This window comes from Megascapheus bottae, chromosome 16, assembly GCF_031878675.1.
Source record: "Megascapheus bottae isolate mThoBot1 chromosome 16, mThoBot2.hap1, whole genome shotgun sequence".
Taxonomy (NCBI): domain Eukaryota; kingdom Metazoa; phylum Chordata; class Mammalia; order Rodentia; family Geomyidae; genus Megascapheus; species Megascapheus bottae.
The window spans coordinates 32,040,721-32,067,158 of NC_143524.1; the positions used below are offsets into that span (position 1 = coordinate 32,040,721).

General features: G+C 41.1%; 1 protein-coding gene across 1 annotated transcript in view; it reads left to right on the top strand.

Moving 5' to 3' along the window:
• The first annotated feature begins 5,567 nt into the window (after positions 1-5,567).
• The window catches only part of Sergef (secretion regulating guanine nucleotide exchange factor), a 210,239-nt gene continuing 189,368 nt past the window's right edge, over positions 5,568-26,438 (top strand). The window contains exons 1-6 of the mRNA XM_090348044.1: positions 5,568-5,637; positions 9,272-9,407; positions 10,970-11,125; positions 13,332-13,426; positions 18,235-18,295; positions 23,361-23,474. Coding sequence (XP_090204170.1) covers positions 5,578-5,637; positions 9,272-9,407; positions 10,970-11,125; positions 13,332-13,426; positions 18,235-18,295; positions 23,361-23,474 — 622 coding nt within the window. The 5' untranslated portion in view covers positions 5,568-5,577. The remainder of the gene's footprint in view (positions 5,638-9,271; positions 9,408-10,969; positions 11,126-13,331; positions 13,427-18,234; positions 18,296-23,360; positions 23,475-26,438) is intronic.

Genomic DNA, 26,438 nt, shown 5'->3' on the forward strand with positions numbered 1-26,438 from the left:
TTTGATCATGCTGAAAAATAGGTTACTGAATTTCAACATGATGGTATTAAAAAACAAACAAACAAACGAACCAAAACAACACTTGAGCGGCCCGGAGCTCAACTGTAGTAGCACACAAAAATATCACTTTATGACTAAGGTACACTAAAATTAATGCAAAGAGTAGCACAACTGTATAATTCACAACTTCATTACTATGGAAGTATTTAATGATGGATTTCAGATCTTTATTCTGATCTCTGTATCTGTGATATTTGGTATATCAGGAGCCTTGATAGTTTTAGATTTTTTTTTTTGTCCAGTCCTGGGGCTTAAACTCAGGGCCTGGGCACTGTCGTTGGACATTTTTTGCTCAAGGCTAACACTCTGCCACTTGAAACACAGTGCCACTTCTGGCTCTTTCTGAGTGTGTGGTACCAAGGAATTGAACCCACGGCTTCATGCATACTAGGCAAGCACTCTACCACTAGGCTAAGCTCCTGTCCCAAGTTTTAGATTTTTTATGTATTTTAAATACATGTGTTTAAATTACCTAGAAATATGATAATAGTTACTCAAATATGAGAATAGAATTGAACCAAAAGTTTAGTTTACTATTATTTATCAGTGAGTCATTACTCAAAGACATTGCACTATCCTCTTAACCTTCTGAAGAAAGCCCCCAAACAGGGCATGCAAATGTCTCTATTGCTTCATCATCCTATTTTGGCATTTAAATTTTACAAGTAGTAACAACACAGAAAATTCTACAGAATTATTGTACATTTTTAGAGTTGACTTCCATAGCAGAGAAATGAAAACCATCCTGGCATTATTTAAAGGAATATACAATAGAGTCCACATAGTAAGGTGTAGGAAGTGAATAAAGATAACTGATATCTACTTTAGTCCTTTTATGTAATGTACATTGGTAATGTGCAAATTGATCATTCAGTTGGATAATAAATGAACACAAATTTCATATTCTCGGTGAGTATTTTTTCATCAGGATATATTAAGATCATTAGAATTTGTATAAGCAATTTCAGTAGTTAAAATCCATCAGATTTTTTTTTTGCCAGTCCTGGGCTTGAGCTCAGGGCCTGAGCACTGTCCTTGGACTTTCTCAAGGCTAGAGCTCTACCACTTGAGCCTCAGCACCACTTCCGGCTTTTTGGTATGTATGTGGTACCAAGGAATCGAACCCGGGTCTTCGCGCATGCTAGGCAAGCACTTTAACCACTAGGCCAAACTCCCGGCCCCCATCAGATTTTTATACTTAAAAAAATGGGCTGATAGAGATTCCCTCCTTGAACACTTGTTTTTTCAACTTGTAATTTAAAATATGATGTAAAAATCAACAGTAATAAGTTCTTAAAAATTAAATACCAGATTAAAATTAAATTATATTTAAAAAAAAACGGGCTGAGATTTTGGCCTAGTGGTAAGAGTGCTTGCCGGGTTCAATTCCTCGATACCACGTATATAGAAAAAGCTGGAGGTGGTGCTGTGGCTCAAGTGGTAGAGCTCTAGACATGAGAAAGCACAAGGACAGTGCCCAGGCCCTGAGTTCAAGCCCCAGGACTGGCAAAAAACAAAAAACAAACACACAAACAAAACCTATGGTTATGAAACAATAGAACCAAGCACTCCTAGAACCTAGTAGTCATTGAGTAAATTCTCACTGTCATGTTCCTGAAGAAGCTAAGCTCTCAGCATTAGCATTATGTCCTAAGAGATTCTGTAAAAAGGAACTTCATTTTTCTACATGTTATAATTATGGTTATTATTGTGCTCCTAACCAGAGATTTCCCCATAGCTTCTGGATGATTTCTTCCTCCTCCAGAAGAGGTTAGCTTTGCTTCTAGTAGACACCGTGCGTATTATGGTACAGAGAGAACCTTTAGGGCTGAGTGTGAACCAGGGCTACTCTGCCTTCTGGACCTGGACTTCTTATCCTCTCCGTCACCTCATCCTCAGTCCATATTAAATTATTAAAATTACTACTTTGATTCTCAGTCTACTGGTTCAGCCTAAATTCTTACTTTCTAACGCATTGCTTGCTAGTTAGTAAGTGCTTATGGACAAAAGTTGGGCAAATATAGTTCCTTGGTTTCCAGATCAAGGCCCTTTCAAGCTCTTGCTGCTTTGATAACTTTCCAATGACTTGAAAACAGATTTGGGGAAAAAAATTACCTCTAGCTTTTCTGGTTGTTTTTCATGAAAGAATTAGGTGACAGCTAGTTAATCTTCCTTTACCCAAGGCAGGAATCTAGTCCTGGTATTCCACCAACTTAACTTCTTGAGTGTCAGTTTTTTTTAGCTACAAAATAATGATCCAAATGATACTTATATATTGGGATGATCAAATAAAATCATCAGATGGAAGAAAGCTTTCTATAGGATAGAGAAATGGGATCTGTGTGGGCCCCACACTTTGCATTTTCCTCTTTAGGAGGGATAAGCCATCTGAAGGTGATACCCTCTAATAGTTTAATTCCATTCAAGAACTTCCACTTGACTGGGCTAGGAGGAGCTTATTTGTGGTGTGTACATAGTTGAGACAGTTGCAACCTCCAAAGGCTTCTAGGAAATTATGAGAATGGATAAAGCCTAACAGGTCAGCTAAAGTATCACTGAATGTGCATTCAAAGAGTGAAATCAGAAAGCAATTGTATCCAAGACTCTCTCTTAAAAACTGGTTCTGTAGATAGTTTTTGGCTTCTTTGGGTGAAGTCCAACCTTTGTTATTTACTCTTCCTCCTCCTTTTCTCCTTCCTTCTCTCCCTCCCTCCATCCTTCCATCCATCTCTCCCTCCCTCTCTTTCTGTCTCTGTGTCTGTCTGTCTGTCTGTGTGTCTGCCTATCTCATTAAAAAACCCCAGGCATGGGGATATAGCTCATTAGGAGAGCACTTGTCTAGCATGTGCAAAGCTCTGGGTTAGATCTCCAGCACAACAAAAGAAAGTTCATTGCTGTGTAGAAATCTAAAATATCCAAATTTAAGGTTAGTCTTCTTTCTTTAGAACTGAGAAAAGAGTTCATTAGCATCTCTACCTCTATTCCCCCTTCTCCACTGACTGGGATGCCTAACTCCTCCAGGATTGGGGGAGTAGTAGCTAGTGGGGTAAAAAATGGTAAGGGTAGATACATTCTGTTTTTTGGTCCAGTAGTGTTGTGAGTTGGCATCAGAGCTTTCCTACTTGCTGACTCCCACTCTCATGGGTGTCCTGAAAGAACTTGCCACTTGATTTCTCAGGATTTCTTGATGTGGATAAATGTATGCACTGACTGGGCTATAGAATTCATGTACACTACCTTCTGGGGAACTAGGGTATCACTCCTGTGGCTGCCATTTTACCCTTTCAGAAATTTAAGTGGAGAAGGGTTGAGAATATAATTCTGTCAATATTCTCATGCTGGGGAAAATGTTCAGATGCTCATTCTTGTTCTTAAAGAATATGGATGTGAAAGACTTCCACAAAGCACCATTTTCTTTGTTCACTCATTTGAACAGTTTATTTGCTCATAGTGAGCCACTGGATTTCTCAGTGTGACCTGAACAGTACCCTGCTGAGGCCCAACTCTGGAAGTAGCTGATACACCTTTCCTGAGATGGGTGGGACTTACATCATACAGACAACTGTGGCCACAGAGCCTATTCTCTTGCAGCCTCTCTAACCAATTCCATCCACTGAAAGTCTTGTTCTGGTTTCTACATACTTAATTTACAAGTGTCCTGGTTTGTTTGTCTCTCACTGTTCTTTATAATGTGAGTTATTGGCATTTACAGCCTTCAAGATTCTGCTAAACACAGAGGAAAGATTCCATTTTTACATCTCATTACACATGCTCAAAAGGAATAGTTAGGAGAGCAACAGTAAGCCTGATGCCTGTAGCTCATGCCTGTAATTCTGTCTATTTAGGTGGCTGAGATCTGAGGATTGAGATTTGAAGCCAGCCTGGGCAGGAAAGTCTGTGAGACTTTTATCTCCAATAAACTACTCAGAAAAAGCTGGACATGAAGCTGTGGTTCAAGCGTAGAGTGCTAGGGTTGAGCACAAAGAGGCTTAGGGACAGGGCCTAGACAAAGCCCCAGGACAGGCAAAAATAAAAATAAAAAGCAAATTTATAAAAGAACAACAAGTCAGCAAACAAACATGACATACTTCCTGTATATTTTCAGAGAATGAATATCTGCTTTGCTTCTCTAAAGTTTGCACTTTTCGGGGCTGAGAGTTTGGCCTAGTGGTAGAGTGCTTGCCTAGCATGCACAAAGACCCAGGTTCGATTCCTTGGTACCACATACATAGAAAAAACTGGAAGTGGTGCTGAGGCTCAAGTGGTAGAGCTCTGGCCTTGAGAAAGTCCAAGGACAGTGCTCAGGCCCGAGCTCAAGCCCAGGACTGGCAAAAAAAAAAAAAAAAAAAAAGTTTGCACTTTTCTTAATCATTCATGATCCCAAGATATCTCAGATAAAGGTCAAGGCTGCCCTCAAGTGACACCAACAGGGAAGAAACACCAAGGGGTAGGAGCTCCTCTGAGACACTTCTTCTGGGCTCCAGGCATAATGCCTGGTGAGGATTGGTGGCCTGTGTTAGCAGAGAGGCCAAGGGCTATTGACTGTGGATTTTATCATGGCTATTCCTGGTTCCTAATTCCATTTTCCCAGTATGCATTGCCACATTTTCTTCAAGGGAAAAAAAAAGCAACAACAACATTTATTTAATCCCCCAAACAGTAAGACAGTATCTGATGAAAACCATTTTATATGGGAATCTCTTCTGGATGAAAACTATCCATTATTTATGATCAGAATTAGGGCAGGCCCTGTGCCTGGCACACAGAGGCTTGAAGAGGCTGCCCCCAGCAACAGTCGAGGCAAATCAGCCTCCCAGCATGGTGAGGTGTGAGCTCTGTTTGGTGCCAGGCGTAGAGGCAGCCACAGCCATGCAAGACATCATAGCTGCCTGCCAAAATACTCTCTCGGATCTGCAATAGCCACCCAAAGCATGCCATGATGGTTCCTTCTAAGATACTGGGCAGAACTCCAGCAGCCTGAACTTAATTTCCTCTGCCATCTAGTGGAGACCACCTCCTCTGCATGGTTAAGAAACTGAGGAGGAAAAAAATGTGGGGAAGATCTGATGACTACTGAGCACAGTGCCCCAGGAAGGAATTATTACTAAAAGTAGAATGCAGAGGCAGGGACTAGGCCCAGTAGTCTGGCGCCCAGTGAAGGCAGGGGTGGGAAGAGAAGGTGGGTGGGCACACAGCTATGAACCCTCTATAGGCCCCTCTGGTCCGGACTCTGCAGCAAGCAGGCCCGGAGGTCACTCGGGGTCACCCTTCTGCCAGCTGTTAGGAGACTGATTCCACTTCGAGCTCTCCTAGCTGGGATTAATTCTGGGCTGTGCCTGGAAGCCTAGGGCGCCGCCCGCCCGTCAGTCACTCACAGCTTCTCAGGAGCCCCGCCCAACCACAGACCCCGCCCCGCCCCCTTCTGGGTCTTCTCAGCGGAGGCTCCGCCCCCGAGGCAGTCAGGCCCCGCCCCGCCCGTGGCTTCCCCTCCCGGAAGCGCAGGCGGAGCGGGCCCGCATGGACTGCCAGCCGTGCGTCCCGGCGGCCGCTCCGGCCGCAGCCGCGCTCTTCTCCTGGGTACGTGGCTCCGCCCCCGGACTGGGGCAGGCACTGGGGGCGCGAAGACCCCGGAGCTCCGGGCCTTAACACGGGAGGATCGGGACTGGGAGGGAGTGTGAGGGCGGACTTGGGCCTCGGGTTGGAGACTCCTGGGCTGGGCTGGAAAGGGCGCGGAGGGAAGGGTCTTGGAGGGTGAGCGAAGGCTCGGCTGGCGGTGGAGTCTGGATCCGCGGGGCCGAGGCATTGCGGAGAGGACTCTGCTTCTGCGGCAGAGCGCTCGCTCCACGGGACCCCTCGGCGGGGAGAACGCCGGGGAAGACAGCGTGGAGGGCCCATCCGAGGGAGAGGATTGGAGGATCCCGGAGCCCGCGGGGGCCACCTGTGTCCGCGCCTCCTCTCGCCGGGAGGATGGAGGCCTTTCTCCAGCGCCGCCCCAGTCTTGGGAGCAGCCGTAGGACGTGAGGCCTGCAGTGCGTGGCCGGCCGCGCGCACAGCCTGCCTGTCTGCTGCTATTTGCTGCTGTGGGTGCTGTGATCACATCTTGCCCGTCCTGCGGGGTGTGGGGATCAGGGCTGGGGGTCGCTTTGACTCTGCGAGAGAAGAGGCTTTGTGCAGCGCGTAGCCGGCGTGCACGGGGAAGGAGGGCATACGTGTCTGCGGTTGTGCTCCTTCATAGCAGATACCACAATTGTAATGACATGTGTGGTTTGTGAATGCCAGTTTCCTTGGCTACATGTAAACGTCATTGGTGGATACTGAGCCCGTCTTGTATCGATTGGTCCCCGACATCTTGTGGATCTCCAGCAAATTTTCTGTGACTAAAGAATGAGTGAATGAGTACCTGTGGGTCCAGCCACTCGGTAATGTTTGGGAAATACACCAGCCAGTGTATGTGTGTGTGTTGGGAGAAGATAATGTAAATCTGTATTGCTATTAAAATAAGCACGTACTATTTTTGTTTAAGGGTAGTTATCATTGCATACCTTGTACTTGTTGAGTGTCACCCTGTAGTTTGGCAGAAGAGAGCATAGTGTGGCCTGTCTGGCTCTTTAAAGTGACACTAGAGCTGGAGGTGAAGTTCGGGCTTGAGTGTGTGCTATCTCTGACTTTTTCCAGGCAGGAGATGAATCTGTGCAGACATCAAAAGATCTGATAGAAAAAACCTTTGAAGATATGTCCTAGAATGTACTGAAACAGAAAGGTAGTTGAACCATACCTTCCTGCTGTGCTTGGAGGCAGGATGGTGTGTTCTTCCTGATGCATAATTTCTGTGTCTATCACTCTGCTTGGTCTGTCATAACAAAATGCAACAGACCAACAGATGAAGCAATAGAAATTTATTTTCTCAGTCCTTGACCAAGAAGCCCAAGATTGAGGCCACCGCAGTTTTAGTTTCATCAAGGCCTCAGGTAAGCTTTTTCTCTGTGTGTTAGCTCCTTCTTGTAAGGAGACCAGTCACATAGAATTAGGGCTCCACCTTATGATCTTGTCATTTAACTTTAGTTACCATGTAATGAAGCATCTTTAAAAGCTATGTCTTCAAATAATAATCATGTTCTAGTAGGAATGAGAAACCTTTTTTTTCTGCCAAGAGCCATCTGGCTATTTATAACATCATTCATGGGTTGTACAAAATGATCTCAGAGTGTTCATGTCTTCCTTTTCCCTCAGATGTTCAGCAGCCTTCAATCCTGGTAATGGGGCAGCCACAGAGATTTCAGGGCTGACTGAGTCACTCCTGTACATGGACACTTTACTTGACACTGTGCAGCAGCCTTTCATTTGCTCTTTTCTAAGTGGGGACCTGTATGGTCTCACATCTACTAACCCATGTAAATGTATGCACATCTTTTCTGGGCCAGCACAGTTTCCAATACAGGGGGAATAGCAGTGAGCAAAAAGCAAAACGAAGTTTTGGAGTCAGCCAAAAAGTCAGTAAACAAAGAAAACTGTACTGTCAAGGAGTTAGACAAAGAAAAACAAAGCCAAGAAAGGGAATCAAGTAATAAGGTAACTGCTACTTTAGAGAGGGACATATAGCTTAGTCTCTGAACTAGTTCTTCCTAAAGAATTTTCTCTTTGTTCTTTTTTTCTTTTGTGTGTGTTGGACCATTTCTTTATGAGGTAGACAAATCTGTTCTTAAAAAAATATCCTCAAGTAGTTGTGCAAAGAGATTTTAATTCAGTGTGTTAGTTTGTGAGTATGAACATCTTGATCAATGTCATCCCTTCTGTCATTCTCCCCACAGTAAGTACTAGTGAAAGGAGTGGGCACCTGACTGGTCACCCGTGCAGCTATGTAACTATGGGAAGTGGGTTTTAGTTTTCTCATTTGTCAAATAGAGGGATAATGCCCTTCTCTGTGTTTGGTAAGAGGATTAAAGGTGACTGGTCACTATGCAGAGAAATGTCGGACATTTGGAACTTCCATTGCTCCTAGACCTTCTGTTACCTCTAGACCTGTGTCCCTGCCTGGCTTACTGTCCCATCTTGGAGTCCTTGCAGCTTAGAGTCACTGTGAAACACACAGTGGGAGACAGAATTTTGGTTAAAATTGTATGGTTTGTATTTGATGTGTCTCCCCAAATTAGATTTTCAAAGATTTATTATTCCAGGACAAATCAGCTTGGAAGAGACATTTGAAGAAATGATAAGAATTTTTAAAATTCGGTTACTATCTTCCCTGCTGGTCCATAGTCTCTAATCTTTAAGTATTAATATAAAAAATTCTGAAAGCTCAAAATATACTGACTGTAAAGCTATTTATGAGCTCTACCCACTTTTACTGCAGAATTATTTTGCTTTATTTTTTAAAACTGTAATTTGTGTGTGTGTGTGTGGGGGGGACAATATCAGGGCTTGAACTCAGGACCTGAGCACCGTCCCTGAGCTTTTTCATTCAAAACTGGCACTCTACTGCTTGAGCCATACTTCCACTTGAGACTTTTTGCTAGTTAATTAGAGATAAGAATCTCAAGGACTTTTCCTTTTTTCGTTTTTGCCAGTCCCTGATCTTGAACTCAGGGCCTGAGCACTGTCCTTTGGCTTTCTCTAGGCTAGAGCTCTACCACTTGAGCCACAGCACCACTTCCACTTCCAGCTTTTTCTATGTATGTGGTACTGAGGAATCAAACCCACTTTGTTTCTATTTCCTTTCATTTCTTCCTTTAGCCTCCTTAGCTAATTCACCTCTTTCAGAAGGAACTCAGTGCAACATTCAAAGGCAAGATGTGGGGATTGGAATCTTGGAAGGGAGAAGTGAAGAGTATCATTGGATAAGTAGTAGATTAAAGAATTCTGAACTGAAAATCATAATGTTTGAAAGATGGGACAGGCACAAACGAAGGTTGCATTTAACAGCTTCCTATGAGTAATAAGGGAGGGTGAATATAACCCAAATACATTACATGCATGTAAGCAATGAACTCCCTTTTTGGACAGTTAATGTGTACTAATAGAAAACCTGCAAAAAACAAAACAAAAAACTCCCAAAATCAGTCATAGCAGGACAAAAAGAATGAGTCTGAAGGCTCAGCTCATCTGTTGTAGGCTCTGAGAACCATGTGAGGGTGAGGGAGAGGGAGACAGTTTTATAGACACTGGCAGTTGTGGGTGCCACATTTATCTTTACCTGGGCTTGTTTTATCCCTAGGGTGCAAATAGCTATGGACAACTTGGCCTCGGTCATAAGGAAGACGTGCTTTTGCCCCAGCAACTGAAGGACTTCTGTAAACCTGAACATATCAAGAAGATCCTGGGAGGAGGGGGCCACTCTGTGGTTGTCACGGGTAATTTTCTTGAAAAGTAGACAGCCTCTCCTTTTCTTTTTCTGTTTTTAAACTCAGGGCCTGAGCACTGTCCTTGGGTTTTCTTCAAGGCTAGTGCTCTACTCCTTGAGTCACAGCACCACTTCTAGCTTTTTCTATGGATGTGGTACCAAGGAATTGAACCCTGGTCTTCGTGCATGCTAGGCAAGCACTCTACCACAATGCCAAACTCCTGGCCCATCCTCTCATTTTCTTCTGGAAACCGTTTTCCCTAGGATATTATATTGCTGTCTCTTAAATCTTTCCTATTTTACAGAATTGAATGTATTTGAGAAAGAGCTAGATTGCCATTAGAGAGGGCTAATTGTTAGAGTTAGAACTTCAGGCATCTTTTAGATACATCCCCAATCCCCACATTTTATACAAATGAGGCCCAATGAGAAACATTGAATACATAAGGTCATAAGGCAAATTAGGGACAGTTACAATATATATATATATATATCCTGTTCTGTACTGTATATTGCTGTTTAACTTTCATATTGCAAATCAAATTGGGTATTCCTTGAGAGCCAAAACCTTGAAACAAGTCCCTGTAAGACAAGGCTCCAAGTTCTACATATGCTCTAGTATTGTAAAGGAGGGCCCTGCATTTGGATAAAAATATAAGCTCTACAGTCAGAACTCCCTAGTTTCAAATCCTGTTTCTGTAATTTTTTTAGCTATATATGTGACTGTGGATAAATAAATTTTCTGTGCCACAGTTTCATTATCTGTTATGGGAGAATAATAACTGAGTGGCTATTTAGGGACTTAACTAGGCTGTATTCTAATTTTTATGGGTGCTTGGTAATTTCATCTTCATAGATCTTTCTTCTCTAAGGAAACATGGAAGGTTATATATTATGCTGAGGTTGGTGGCTCTTATTTCTATTCCCTTCCACTTGGGAAGTAGGGAGAGGAGGATTGTGGTCTGAGGCCATCCTGGGCATAATGCATGAAACCCTGTATAAAAAATAACTAAAGCAAAAATATCCAGAAGCATGGCTCTAGTAGTAGAGCACCTGTCTAGCAAACATGAGTTCTTGAGTTCACACACACACACACACACACACACAAAATTACATTTTACAAATATATTGGAATGAAGATGAGCACACCCCATTTGGATTTAGAATTATGTGTGAATTATTATTTCATTATTTTGTCTCATTTTTTGGTCTCATTTTAAAAGAATTTAAAATGAAGCCATTCTCTTGGGCCTCTGAAAGAATTGTGGGCTCTAGACGCCGTATCTACAGGCTAAGTTGGCCTCACATGTAGAGCTCTTAGAATAGTACCTGGCACATTCTAAGTGTTAAATAAATGTTGGCTCTCTCGTTGTAGTTCTCATTTAGATATTAGATTGGAAGCCCTGGGCCCATTTGACTCCAGGACACATTAACATGGGTGAGGTATTAACATTAATTTGGGTGAGCAAAAGTTATTTGTCACTCCAAATCATTAGAGATATCCTTTTGTTCACTTTGGTAGCTTGTCATTTTCCCTGGACACACTGTCACTGAAATCTTTCTATTTTGCAGATGGAGGAGAGCTTTTCGTTTGTGGCCTGAACAAAGATGGGCAGTTGGGTCTCGGTCATACAGAGGATGTTCTGTATTTTACCTTCTGCAAATCCCTCCTTGGCTGTCCTGTCCAGCAAGTAGCCTGTGGCTGGGATTTTACTATTATACTCATAGGTAACTTCTAGATATTTTTTTTTGTTGTTGTTGTTGTTTTTTATTGTAATTAGTAAAAGGGTTACGTGATATTTGCCAGCTAGATATTTTTTTTAATCACTACAAATCTTTGGATATGAACTGCATCATGGATGTTCTTTCTGGTCATCAAGGAAAGTTCTAGGGTACCTTTAATAGGAGAGGATTGCCTGCCTCCCTCCCTCCATGTTTTTGTGGGTCATGGGGCTTGAACTCAGCCTGGGTATTGTCCCTGAGCTCTTCAGCTTCAGGCGACCGCCCTATCCTTGAGCCAAACCCTACTTCCCATCGTTTTCTAGAGGTTAATTGGGAATAAGAGTCTCAGGACCTTTTGCATCCAGGCTGGCTTTGAACATTGATCCTTAGATCTCAGCCTCCTGAGTAACTAGGATTATAGGCGTGAGATACCGTGCCTAGCCTTTTCCCCCTTTTTATCTTTCTTTCTATTTTTATTTTCACACATACTCGGCAAATGCTGTGCCATTGAATTAGACACCTACCCCTTTTAAAAGGATATATTTGAATAGACCCATTTGGTCTCTGTGAAGGGAGGAGTGAGAATAGATTGTACAGGAGTATGGTCAGAGGGTTTGTAGGTAATGCTCTTTGGAACAGCTACCTTAAACCCTTTTGGATTGTCCCATACAGAGGTTAAATCCTTTTTTTTTTTTTTGAGACATGGTCTTCTATAATGTCTCTACTTATCTCTGTTACCTTGGCTCTTATTTTCCTTATGCCCTGTACTTTTCTTTCTAGTATAAAAACTTTGTGGTCTTCTCTGTGTCTGGAAAAGACCCTATTGTCTACCTCTTGAACTTTTACCCCATCTTGAAAACCCTCCTCATGCCAGAAACCGGTAGCTCACATCTGTAATCCTAGATACTCAATGGGCTGAGATTTGAAGATTGTTATTCAAAGCCAAACCAGGCAGGAAAGTCTGTAGGACTTTTATCTCCAATTAGCTGAAAGTGGAGCAGTGGTTCAAGTGGTAGAGTGCTAGCCTTGAGCACAAAAAAGCTCAGGGATAGTGCCTAGATCCTGAGTTCAAGCCTCAGTACCAGAAAACAAAACAAAACAAAAAAACCTTTATGTATCACCATTCCTCTTCTGCAGAGGGGTTCTATAATATGTGTTCAATTAGCAGTAATTATTGGAATCTAAACAGGGGCGAGGCATATATAACAGTGGTTATTCAACATGACTCTGTTAGATTAGCACTGCAAAAATAATCTTTATATAGCATTTAAACAATAGCTGTCAAGTCGGGTGCTGGTGGCTCAGTCCTATAATCCTAGCTACCCAGGAGGTTGACATCTGAGGATCACACTTCAAAGCCAGCCCGGGCATGGAAAATCCCACAAACTCATATTACCAATTACCCAACAGAAAACTGGAAGTGGCACTGTGGCTCAGGTGGTAGAGTGCTAGCTAGCCTTGAGCTAAGAAGCTTAGGGACAGTGCTTAGGCCCAAGTTCAAATCCCATGACCCAAAACAATAGCTATCATTTAAGAAGTGCTTATTGTGAGCCTGTGTCAGGGTTGTAGGGAGTCAGTGGGTAACATTCTACTTCTCATAACCAATTATGAAAAAGGCACAGAGTAGTCACAGTTGGAGATGGAAATTTTCAGCTTTTTACTGATAAAGTCAAAGTGAAGAAGAGGATTAATTGTGAAACCAAGTAGTTATAATATTCCTTTAGTCCAAATTTTTCTTCAAACTCTAGACTTGTCCAATAAGGGGCAAGTCACCAAGCCATATATCTATATCTCTATATCTCTGTTCCTATCTCTGTCTCTGTTTCTGTCTTGTCCTTTTCTCAGACTTACTAATTGAGTAGGTGACCCCTTACCTTGTAGACAAAGAATATGGTAAAGAACTGGAGAAAACAGGGAAATATGAGAAGTGGGAAGTATTTTCCTTTCCATCCCAATACTAGACACCGGGTATAGAGTTCTGCCCAGATAATCTGGCATTACATAATACTAATACTAATAATAAATATATGCAAATTACTCAGCTGAGTGCCTAGTGCTTTTATTCCTAGTAGAACAGAAGAAGGGAATTTGATCTGAAAGTCTCCAAACTCAGAATTTCTACCGCCTCCTTTCCGCTGCTTTGTACCTCTTAGCCTTCAGCACTTTCCCATTAGCACAGATGTCAGCAATCTATGTAACTTCCATTTTGCAGAAGGAGGTCAAGTTCTGTCATGTGGATCCAACTCTTTCGGCCAGTTGGGAGTTCCCCATGGGCCTCGAAGATGTGTGCTTCCCCAGACTGTTGAGGTGAGGATATCTCATATTAGCTTGCCCTGTCCTGTTACTTTTTCCAGGCTATTCCACTTGTCTTTTTTTTTGGCCACTCCTGGGGCTTAGAACTCAGGGCCTAAGCACTGTCCTTAAACTTTCTCAAGTCTAGAGCTCTACCACTTGAGCCATAGCACCATTTGCACTGTACCACTAGGACAGTCTCCCAGTCCCTTTACTTGTCTTTAGCTATAATAAAAGGCTGACTGCTACCCTTGGGATAGCAGCATTTGAACTGATAAAAAGGTCTTTCTGAGAAAAATTAGTTGGGGAGCTTGATGTTATGAGTAAAAGGTATCTCTTAGTTCTCATATTCTTAACATTTTGTAAACTAAAACAATAAAGCTCTTCAGCTCAAGGCTACCATCCTACCCTTGAGCCAAGCCCCACTTCCCATTTTCTAGCAGTTAATTGGAGATAAGAATCTCAGGTCCTTTTGTGCCCGGGCTGGCTTTGAACCTTGATTCTCAGATCTCAGCCTCCTGGGTAGCTAGGATTACAGGTGTGAGCCACCACACCTGGCCTAGTGTACGTTTTCTTACTGACAGACAGTATATCTGAACTCAGTCTGATCACATTTCAAAGGCTCACTGACCAGATGTGCCACCATATGAGATAGCACAGATGCCCTAGTTTAGAATCTTTTCAATGCATTGTAATTTCATAATTTTATGAAGTTTATACTGTAAGTGATAAAAATAGGCATATAGATTGTATATGACTGTGTGCCTGTGTGTGTTTGTGTGTGTTTGCATGCGCGTGTGCACATGCTAGTTCTGGGACTTAACTCAGGGCCTGGGTTCTGTCTGTGGATTTGTAAAATTAAAGCTAGTGCTGTACCACTTTAACCATAGCTCCACTTCCGGCCTTCTGGTACTTAATTGGAGATAAGCCTCTCATGGACTTTCCAGCTTGGGCAGTCTTTGAATCATGATACTCAGATTTCAGCCACTTGAGTAGCTAGGATTATAGATGCCAACCACTGGTACCTCGCTGCATATGGGACTTTTAAAGAAATAACAATGGAATAAAAAAATGAATTTCATCACCTAAGTTAGTTCTACCTAACTTACTGGAACTCCAATTATGAGTATGGGCTCTGTTTTCTTTGGAGAGAGTTTGGGTCTACGTCCGTCCGCCTGCTGGGCTCAGTCACTGCTCTGTGATGTATGATTTGTGAGTAATGGTTCTCAAGATGTGCACACAAGTCTAGACTCTACAGAGCCCCAGAGCCCTGCTGTAGGATGTGTTATAACTCCCAGATGCAAATAAGTATCTTTGTGGGAACCTACATATTAGTGATAATTAATTTGGCTTAATTATAATTCATATAATTAAGGAAGACAGAGGAACAAGGTTAAAATATGTTGCATGACAGAATTAGGAAGTAAAAACATTTTGACAGATAGTATCCCATGTAACAATGGGAGAAGTGAGCCAAAGTACAATATAGGAACTCATTTACATAGTGGCGGCTAGGATGTTAGGCCCTGTGTTCAGACAGTGAGGGTACAAGTGAATAACACCTGTCTTAGCATTTGAGAGTCTTTATAACATGGTAGTATAGGGAAGTACCAAAATGCAATATTATGTTAGAATTATGGCAAATGCATGTACAATTCCATAAGAGGAAAGACTGAATTCATACCTAGAAGAGGGCTTAAGCTAAGTCCTAATGTTGAATACAGTTTTACCTGGCTTGGTATAGGAGGATGCACAAAGTCTATCTGGAACTGAGGTGATAATGTAGGAAACTTGCTAATAATCTGGATAAGAGATGGTGACTCCAAACTAAAACGGGAGCAACAGGTGTGGAGAAGGAGCTAGAGGTGAGTGTGTTCAGGAGACTGAGTTTACGTGTGAAGTGTTTCTGATAGTTTTAGGAAAAAAGAAGGGCTTTTAAATTTGGAGGGCTAAGTGTTCAAATTGTATTAGTTTGAAAATCTGATCTTGCTGTGGGCCACTGTGATCAGAGATTCCTCTGACAGAAGTGTAGTCTCAAGAAGGGAAATCAGAGTTGTGTCCTTTGTGTTGTCAGTCTGGCTTTGTGGTATTGTGTTGTGTTGGAGGTTGATTACTAGGCCCTTGACATAAAGGTATATGAGACTGAAGATCCTTGGTTCTTAAGGGTCCTAAAGACACAGTAGGCCTAAAAATAAAGGGCACTAGATGATGTACAAAAATTTCTTTAAAAAGAGAGACTAATGAGCACATTCACAGGAGAGAAAGCAGGAGGCTTTATAGTTATTACTGTAAGTATAAAGTTATAGGAGGCACATATCTAAAATATATCAACAGCTCAAAAAATTGAATCACTACAAAACTAATATCCAAAAGAACAACCATCCCATTAAAAGATGAGCCAAAGACTTAAAGAGAGTCTTCTCTGAAGAAGAAATAAGAATGGCCTAGAGACACATGAAGAAATGCTCAACATCTCTGGCCATAAAAGAAATGCAAATCAAAACAACTCTTTAAGATTCCACCTCACTGGGGCCAGGAGTTTGGCCTAGTGGTTAAAGTGCTTGCCTAGCATGCATGAAGACCCGGGTTCGATTCCTCAGTACCACATACATAGAAAAAAGCCGGAAGTGGTGCTGAGGCTCAAGTGGTAGAGCTCTAGCCTTGAGAAAATCCAAGGACAGTGCTCAGGCCCTGAGCTCAAGCCTAGGACTGGCAAAAAAACAAAACAAAACAAAAAACAAAAAAAACCCAAAAACAAACAAACAGAAAAGATTCCACCTCATTCCAGTTAGAATGGCCAGGATCAAGAAATCTAATAACAACAGATGCTGGAGGGGATATGGCCAGGAACGATTACTACTACACTGTTGGTGGGAGTGCAAACTCCTTCAACCACTATGGAAAGCAGTATGGCAGTTCCTCAAAAGACTAAACATAGAGCTCCCCTATGACCCAGCAATTCCACTACTTGGCATTTACCCAATCATCCAGAAACAAGGACATACTAAATCCACTAGCACAAGGATGTTTACTGCAGCATATTTACCATAGCAAAGATATGGAACCAACCCTGATGCCCCTCAGTTGATGAGTGGATCAACAAGATGTGGTATTTGTACACAATGGAATTCTATGCTGCTGTCAGAAAGAACGACATCGCTCCATTTGTAAGGAAATGGAAAGACTTAGAAAAAATCATATTAAGTGAAGTAAGCCAGACTAAAGGAACATAGGCTCAATGGTTTCCCTTATTTGTCATAATCAGTAGAAACCTTGGGCTCTCCTAGCAGAGATTTACAATAGAACAAAACCTAGATACATGAGGCCATAGCTACGTGAAAGGACCAGGATATAGAAACAAAAGCCATATAATGAGTGATTGTTGTCCTTAATGTACTATGTACTCTCATCTCTTTTGTGGTCCCTTGGTTATCTCATATTGTTACAGTATTTTATTTTGTTATCTGATATAGTGTATATATGCTTATTTGGTTATTTGACGTCAGATAGGGAAGGGAGGAAAACAAGATGAGGGGCGGGGGTTGGGGGAGGAAAATGGAAACTAAGACATGAGAAAGGGTATCAATGTTTGTGAAGTAATGCACCTTCTATCTGGTGAATATAATGTAACGCTTCTATTAATTACAATAAAAATATATGAAAAAAAGTTATAGGAGGCAGAGAGAATTTGAAACTCAATAATGGCTGCTGGAACTGAGGATATTCATCTACAGAGGATATCTGCACTAGTTACCTGTTACTAGGCAACAGATTACCTCTGTTCCTAGTAGCTTAAAAGAAGAGGCATTGTCCTATGAGGCAGAAGGCAGGGCATCATTGGGTCTGCATGCCACCTCTGTAGGCTTGACTGGGATACATACCCATTTCCCAAGCTCTACCATGTGGGCTTCTCTATAGAACTCTTCAAACATGGCATCTGGCTTCTCTCAAGGGAAGAAAGGGAGATGCCAGCCAGGAGGCTTTAGGGCCTCATGCCACCTTGTCTCTGAGTCACTCATCACTTCCATTTTCTTTTCATTAGAAGTGTGTCATCAAGTCCAGCCCACACAAGGGAGGGGAATTAAGGTCTGCATCTTGGAGGGAATAGTATTAAGAATCCAAGGACCTATTTTTAAAACCACCACAAAATGTCTTAGTGAGGACATGACAACTTGTCTTCAAATATTTGGAAAACACTGTCAGAAGCCACAGGCAGAGAGGTTTGGTTCCATTGAAAGAGATAAATGGAACTACGAAGATGGAGCAGGCACCTAGAGGGGTACGTGTTGGGTCAGGGTTGGATGATTATTTGGTGGGTGTTGTGGAGGAGTTCTGCATTGGCAGTGGGAAAGGTGAAAGTCCTCTGGTAAGTTTTTTTTTTTTTTGTGGCACCAAGTCACGCTTTATTCATTAATGTAGATTCTATAGCTATTTTGTGTTGTAGTGACAGAGCTCAGTTATATTTTAGGAGTTGTATGACCTGTAAAACTCTAAAATAATATATATTGTTTAGCCATTTTTAAAAACTTTTACAACCCCCTTAGACTAGATGACCTTGAAGGCTATCGCTAGCCTGGAGAAATGGTGTGCTATGGCTTCGTTCTATGGCATTTTAAAGATTTTCTAAGAAATCTAGTAATAACTACAGAGAAGTGTGTGTGTGTGTGTGTGTGTGTAAGTGTGTGTGTGTGTGTGTGTGTGTGTGTATAGCTTTAAATCAATCAAGTGCCTAATGGAGACCCTTCTGTATTGTACTCTGTGGTATTTATAAACTATATAAAGTTTTGTAGATATTTCATTTCCAGATCCTTTTCTTTTGACAGCTCCTGAGAGAGAAGGTCGTTTGGGTTGCTGCAGGACTGAGGCACGCATTAGCTGCTACAGGTGATCATTTGGCTTTATTTTCTAAATGGACCCATTCTAAGGGGAGACGTATGATTTGAGAAAAACTCTTTAAGGAGTATTTCAAAGCGCCCTGCTCTGCTGTAGCTCTGACTGAAAGAAGAGGTTAAAATCAGGTGAGAAAACTTTTAGCAGGAAGGAGGAAGGAAATAAAAGTTTTCTAGCTTTTTTTTTTGTTGTTGTTGTTCTGAGCATGGTACTAGATTTCCATGATTTGATTGTCCTCACAACCAGGAAGTGAAGTGAGGAAACAGAGGCCCAGAGAGTTTGTGACCGTACTTTTGTTACACAGGTTACAGAAGAACTGATATAGCAATAAGCGGTAGAGCTGGACTCAGAGTCTGAAATGGTCTGATTCTCAGACCTACATTCTTTGCAGTGAACTGAATGGCCTTCCCAATCAATTTTAATGTTTGCTAATTTAAAAGCTTCAAGTGGGCTGTCTTCAGGACTATGTATGGGTGCTGGGACAGGCAGTATGTGTGAGGTGGACAGGGCATGTGGCATGTGGGTGGATTCTTAAGCCCTGAACATTAAGGACTCAGGCCCTGTTCTTAGGGTCCTGAAGTTTAGGCTATATATTAAAATCTTATATATATACATATATGAAAAATATTGTTTAAGTATGTATATTTTTCTTTTTTCCTTTTTTTTTTTTGCCAGTCCTGGGCTTGAGCTCAGGGCCTGAGCACTGTCCTTGGACTTTCTCAAGGCTAGAGCTCTACCACTTGAGCCTCAGCACCACTTCTGGCTTTTTTCTATGTATGTGGTACCAAGGACTCAAACCTGGGTCTTCGTACATGTTAGGCAAGCACTCTACCACTAGGCCAAACTCCTGGCCCTATTTTTTTCTTTTTAAAGAGAGATAGTGATCAAATAGAGCATAGTTAGTGGAGAGAGTCCAGGATGGAGAGAGGAGTTTGAAAGCTGGAATGGGTTTGCCATTTTGATTTCTCCCCTTTCAGGTTTCTGCTTTTATTCCTTTTGGGCTGCTGCTTCGCACTAGTTGACTCTGTGCTGTATCAGTTGGGAGGAGAGGAAACAGAGTGGAAGATTTTAGTGCCATACCCTGCTGATAATCTTATGCTTTGTTGATTATACTTTTTCTTCACTGAATTAAAATTTTATACTTAGAGTTAATTGTGGATTCACGTGCACCTGTTCAAAGCTGAGGGACAGTGCTCAGGCCCTGAGTTCAAGCCCCAGGACCAGCAAAAACAAAAAACAAAAAACAAGAAAAGGAATTAGCAGATAAGGCAATTACCTGTTAATGCTTTTCTTTCCCATATTCTATCAACTTTTTATAATTGCTAGTCTTTCTTTCTTTCTTTCTTTCTTTCTTTCTTTCTTTCTTTCTCTCTCTCTCTCTCTCTCTCTCTCTCTCTCTCTTTCTTTCTTTCTTTCTTTCTTTCTTTCTTTCTTTCTTTCTTTCTTTCTTTCTTTCTTTCTTTCTTTCTTTCTTTCTTTCTTTCTTTCTTTCTTTCTTTCTTTCTTTCTTCCCAGGGCTTTGTGCATGCTAGGCAAGCAATCTACCACTAAGTCATACTCTGGGCCAGTTGCTAGTCTTTTAACAAAAGTTTTATTGAGATCAAGTTGATATACAAAGAATCCCATGTTAACTTATCCAATTTGAAGAATTTGGACATATAAATATCTGTGATATCATTACCAGCATCTAGGTTACAGAGCTATCCAACACTTCTAAGTTTCCTTGAGTCCTTTTGGCTTTGCTGGTGTATGTTTTATGGCAAGATCATTTAGGTGTTTTATGTCAAGAACACCAGGTGCTGGTGGCTCACGCCTGTGGTCCTAGCTACTTAGAGATCCGAGGATCTCTGTGTGATGCTAGCACAGTTAAGAAAAGTCATGAGACTATAATTAAGAACCATAAAAGCTAGAAGCAGTGCTGTGGGCTAGAGTGCTAGTCTTGAGCAACGAAAGCTCAGAAACCATACCCAGGCTCTGAGTTCAAACCCCAGGCTGGCACAACATCAGCAGCAGCAGCAGCAGCAACAACAACAGAACACAAGATCTGCCTTTTAAACATAATGTTGTAGCACAAAATACTGTCTTGGACATTTTTGTACAGCAGGACTCTAGAAACTTGCTCATACAGCAGAGGTGAAACATTATACCCATTAAACAGCTGCAACTCTTCCTTTTCCTTACCTGCAGTCCCTGACAATCACTGTTCTTATTTCTGCTTCTGTGAGTTTGACTAACACGAGTACCTCACATAAACAGAATCATTCATTCAGTATTTGTTCTTTGTCTCTCTGGCTTATTTCAATTAGCCATGCCAGAATTTCCTTTTTTTTTTGTAAAGACTGAGTAATATTCCATTGCATGCTACATTTTCTTTATTCATTTACTCCCCAGTGGATACTTGATTTGTTTCCATGTCTTAGCTTTGGTGAGTAATACTTCAATGAACAATGGAGTAGAGCTGTCTCTTCAAGATTCTGATTTCAACTTTTTTGGACATATACCAAGATCATATGGCAGTTATATTTTTAATTTGTTTTTGAGGAATTCCATGCTATTTTACATAACAGCTATGCTATTTTACAGTCACAATAATAATGTAAAAAGGTTTCTATTCTTCATATCTTGACCAACAGTCACTATTTTCTTTTTTTTTTTTGGTCAGTCATGGGGCTTGAACTCTGGGCCTGTGTGCTGTCCCTGAGCTATTCAGCCCAAGGCTACTGCCCTACCCCTGGGCCTGGGCATTGTCCCTGAGCTCTTCAACCCAAGGGTATCACCCTACCTTGGAGCCACAGTCCTGCTTCCCCTTTTCTAGTAGTTAATTGGAGATAAGCGTCTCACTGGCCTGGGGCTGGCTTTGAATAGCAATCCTCAGATCTCAGCCTCCTGAGTGGCTAGGATTACAGGCATGAGCCTCTGTTACCGGCCAGTCTCTTATTTTTTTTTTTATAGTAGCTATCCTCAGAGACAAATATAAGGTGAGATATCATAGTAGTTTTATGTTTTCTTGATAGTTAATGATATTGAGTATCTTTTCATATACTTTATAGTCATGTGTATGTCTCCTTTGAAGAAATGTCTGTTAAAGTTCTTTGTCCATTTAAAAAATTTCCCTCAAAATGCCCCGCCCCCCAATTTCCCTATTGAGTTATAGGAGTTCCTTATAATTAACCTTTTAGATATATGACTTGTAAAACCTTGATGAGTATAATTGCCATTTCCATATGGTTACATGTATTCATTTCCATATGGTTATAAGGAATCATATTTCCCATTGTGTGTTTAGTTAGCTTAATTGTAAATCCTCTTCTCTTTTACTTAATCTATAGATATTTGCATATGTATCATTAAAATATGAAGTAAGTACTCTTTAAAAATGTAATCTATGTTATCATGGAGCCTATCAAAATGAGCAATTGTTCTGTAATAATGTTACAGAATTGTAATGTTCAGTTTGTCTAGAAGGTAGTAGACCTTTTGATGTTTATCTCTGAAGGATTGTAGAGGAAGAGTCCTTCCCTCCCTCCCTCCCTCCCTCCCTTCCTTCCTTCCTTGTATTGAACTCTGGTATAATATTCTTCCACTTGAGCTAGTCCCCTAACCCTTTTTGCTTTAATGATTTTTTTGTATGGCATATTGAAATTCTGACCAGGGCTACACTTAGATCATGATCCTCTTACCTATAATTCTCTTGTGACAGGATTACAAGTATGATTACAGCAAGATTATTTGTTGAGTTGGAGGTCTTGCTAACTTTTGCCTAGGTTAGTCCTGAACTACAATCCTGAACTCCACCTCCTAATTAGCTGAGGTTATAGATGTGAGCCATTGCACCTGATATGTTTTCTTGTTTTCTTGACCCCCCCTTTAAAAATAATTTCTCTCTATATTCTGACTATCAATACTTTGTCAGATAGCTGAAATTCTTTTTAAACTATAGATTCTTCTTCCTCTTCTTTCCTTTTCTTCTTTCTTTTCTCCTCTTCCTCTTCTCTCTTTCCCCCTCTCTCCCTTTGTTAAATTCTCTATTTCTATTTCTCTCCCTCCCTCAAACTTATTTCTTGAGTGGATTATAAGTTTTGTTTTATTACATTCCTATGCTTTGCTCATATTGCACTCATTGGTGATAGCTTAATTTTCATAAAGCAGCCTTGTCTGTTTACATCTTAAAGGTCTATTGGTCTACAGACTTCAATGTTGGTACTGAGTGGTAGCTCCAAGCAGTATGCATCAAGACTATAGAGAAAACAGAATGGGACTAGGAGTTTGACTTAGTAATAGAGTGCTTGCCTAGCATGCATGAAACCCTGGGTTCAATTCCTCAGTACCACATACATAGAGAAAGCCAGAAGTGGTGCTGTGGCTCAAGTGGCAGAGCTCTAGCCTTGAGAAAGCCCAAGCACAGTGCTCAGGCCCTAAGTTCAAGCCCCAGGACGAGAGGGGTGGGGAGAGCAGAATTTTGTCTGTACATTTACATGGGGTTTAGGATATAGATATGTAGGTCAGATTCAGTGGACATGGAAAGAAAAGGCCATTCCCTGGAAATCATGGCTATTAAGCTCTCTTGTGGCCATACATTTACCTAGCAGTTGAGAATCTATGCATTCATTTAGATGTTAGGTCAGTTGGTTCATAGCCTTTTCTCTGCCATTGTCTGTCTGTGTGGCCTTGGACAGTTCACATCCTCTCTTTAGGGCCTTAGTTTCCTCATCTAGTGAATGTGAGGAATGAACTTGGTGATCGTTTTTGTCTGAGTTGTCCTTTCTGGTTAACTAGGAACAAGTTAGCATTCCAGTAATTTGACCCTGGTGGAGTGTCCTGAGATATTTTAGAGGAGGGTTTTTGATATTGAAATGTTTTTTGGAGGTTTTCAGTTACCAGAAGATTGCATTTGTGATTGGCTTCTTGGTAATCCCAGTCTTAGGATTCTTTAAGCAATTGAACTCCATTATGTTTATCTTAACTGAAAATGGATTGGGAGTTTCCCATTAGGCTCAAAGAGTAATCAGTCTTATCTGCTGTTCATTTTCTCTGTCTTTTCTTCTGCTTTTTTGGGAAGTGAGTGGCATTGTGTTCCAGTGGGGGACTGGTTTGGCATCTTCTGCACGACGGCTGTGTCCTGGGCAGGTTCTTCCCTCGTTTTTGACAGCAAAGGAACCAAGCAGAGTGACAGGTGAGGCATTTATTTCTTCTTACTCAGGCTCTGTCTCTCTCTGTCTCTCTCTTTCTGTCTTAGTCTCTGTCTCTTTCTCTCTTTCTCTCACTCTCTCTCTCTCTCACTCTTTCTCTCTCTCTCTCTCTCACACACACACACACACACACACACATATACACACACAAACACAAATGGGTAATGAAAATTTTATTTCTGTTATTTCTGATTTTGCCTGTTAGGTCATTTAGGTGATGTAGTACTCTGGGTTTTGTTGTTGTTGTTGTTTTTTGTAGGCTCAGTGAAAGTAATCCTCTTTGCTCCCAAAGTTTGGGACATATTGAGAAATAGAGACGTCAAGGAGGTGAAGATAACAGGCAAGAATGGTCAAAGACTACTTGGGAGATGTGATTTAGGTGTTTAGAAACAATATGTAGTAAGAGTTAGCTTGTAAATTCTGAATCCAGAATTCAGTTTATCTACCAGGCACTGTGGCAGATGTATAGATCTGCCAAGTTTGATGTGACCAAGAGGACATGAGAGTACTCCCACTTTATAGGCAGGGACCCCCAAAGTCTGAAGACTATGCTGTATATGCCAAGTTTCTTCTCTACAAAGAGGTACAGGAGTGAGTAAGAATGGAGAGAGAGGGCCAGTACCTCCTGTAGGAAAATCTCTACATGAAAATATGAGGAGTAGGCTAAAAGTGTTTTACCAAAGGTCTGTTAGTTGGATTTCTTGTGGTCAGTTTGTCTGGAGGAGCTCTTTCTTCCCCTTTCTCTTTCTTCTCTACTTCTATCCTCTACCACCTCTCTGTTTCCTACTTTCTTTCTTTTCTTTTCTTTCTTTTTTTTTTTTTTTTTGCCAATACTAGGGCTTGGACTCAGGGCTTGAACACTGTCATTGGGGGCATTCCTTAAGGCTATCACGTGAGCCATAGCACCACTTCTGGCTTTTTCTATGTATGTGGTACTGAGGAATCGAACCCAGGTCTTTGTGCATGCTAGGCAATCACTTCACCACTATGTCTTTATTCTCTGCCTATAGCACCATGTCTCTATCATCTTTCTTTTTTTTTCTCTTCTCACTCTCTTTGTGTTACAGTTTATTGAGGATTGGCTGTAGGAAAAATCTAGACAGGAGATCTCTTCTGAAGCTCAGAATGAAGGTATTGTCCTAGAATAGGGCAGAACAGGCTGTAGGGAGAGGGGTGTAAGTAAGAGTTGGGATGAAAGCCACTGATGCTTTGTTCTTCAGCTAGAGCTGGGATCAGGTTCCTGAAGCCCGTGGATTGGCTGTGGGCAACTATGATAACTACCCAAAAAGCTTTTCTTTCCTTCCTGGCTCAGATGTGGGTTTTCAGACATGTACTGCCCTTCCCTTCTGCCTTCCATTGCATTTTCTTCATGTGTATGGATAGCACAAAATATCGTAATCATATGAATTGTTTATGGGTTTTCTCAGATACCACAGATTGCATATTTTTTTTAAAGCCTGTTGACTAGCTACATTTTATTTTTTTTTATTGTGACTAATAGAAGGGTTGCATTATATTCACAAGATAGAAGGTGCATAACTTCACAAACATTGATACCCTTTCTCATGACATGGTCCCCATTTCCCTCCCACCCTCCCTGCATATTTTTTTTTTTTGAAACAAGTGTTTGCTAGGTGTTAAGGCTAGCCTCAAAGTTGACATTCTCCTGCCTTAGTCTCCTCAGTGCAGGGATTACTGGGTATTGCTACCATATCTGGCTAGAGTATGAACTTTTAAAGAGCACGAACTGCATGTCATTCTTCTTTGTCTTTTAGCACAGGGCCAGTAACAAGAAAGAATAAAAGATATTTTTTATCTGATTTAAATGACACATTTGGGATCTGCTTGGAATAGGAGCTTTGAGTTAGTTGATTTGGAGGTGTTTTCTGAAGAGGTATTAGAATGGATCATCAACTTCCTGTTCTTAAGGCCTTTCACTTCTGTTTCTTCACCTTATTGCCATATTCTGGAATTAGAGCCTGGTTACCTCTCTTTACCTGCCACAGGAGCTCCTTGGATTTCTCTCCAGTGACATATTCTCTGAAAACATCTGTTTTGTCTGATTCATATCACAGGATACTGGGAATGAAGTGTCTTTTATGAATACAAAAGAAATGTCACAAGGGTTTAGAGTAAGACTGTATGTGTCTGAAGACACACTATGAATCGACATAGTTTATCTATCCTGACTGCCTTATCAGTGAAGGCTGTGTAATTAACAGGAAAGTGCTGGATTTGGAGAGTGGTGACAAGTTCAAATTCTAGTTCTGCTGTATGTCTGAGCTGGCCTATGTTTGTAGTTAAGTCCTGTATACAATAGCAACTGAACATGTGAGATTTTTTTTTTTGCTTCTAAGGATCACTCAGAAGGTAATGCTAGGAAATGCAGGCATACATAGACATATATTTTCACATGTATACACCTATATCTGTCTCTATTATAAACCATTAATTTATAATGAATTATTTAGTTATAATCTAATAACATTGGATATATATTATATATGTATATATACATAATATATACACAATGCAATTTAATATAAGGTAAAATATAAATAATATATTTACTATATTTATATAATATACATAATTATATATATAATTACATGTAATTATATATATATATATTTTTTTTTTTGTTGTTGTTGTTCTAGTCCTAGGGCTTGAATTCAGGGCCTGGGCAATGTCCTTGAGCTTCTTTTGCTCAAAGGTAGGACCCTACCACTTGAACTATAGCTCCATTTTTGGCTTCTTGGTGATAAAAGTCTCATGGACTTTTTTGCCCCAGCTGACTTCGAACCGTGATCCTCTGATCCCAGCCTCTTGTGTAACTAGGATTATAGATGTGAGTCACTGGTGCTTGACAACACCAGATTTTTTTCCATATATTTTTTATTGTAATTAATAGAAGCGTTACATTATATTCACCAGATAGAAGGTGCATT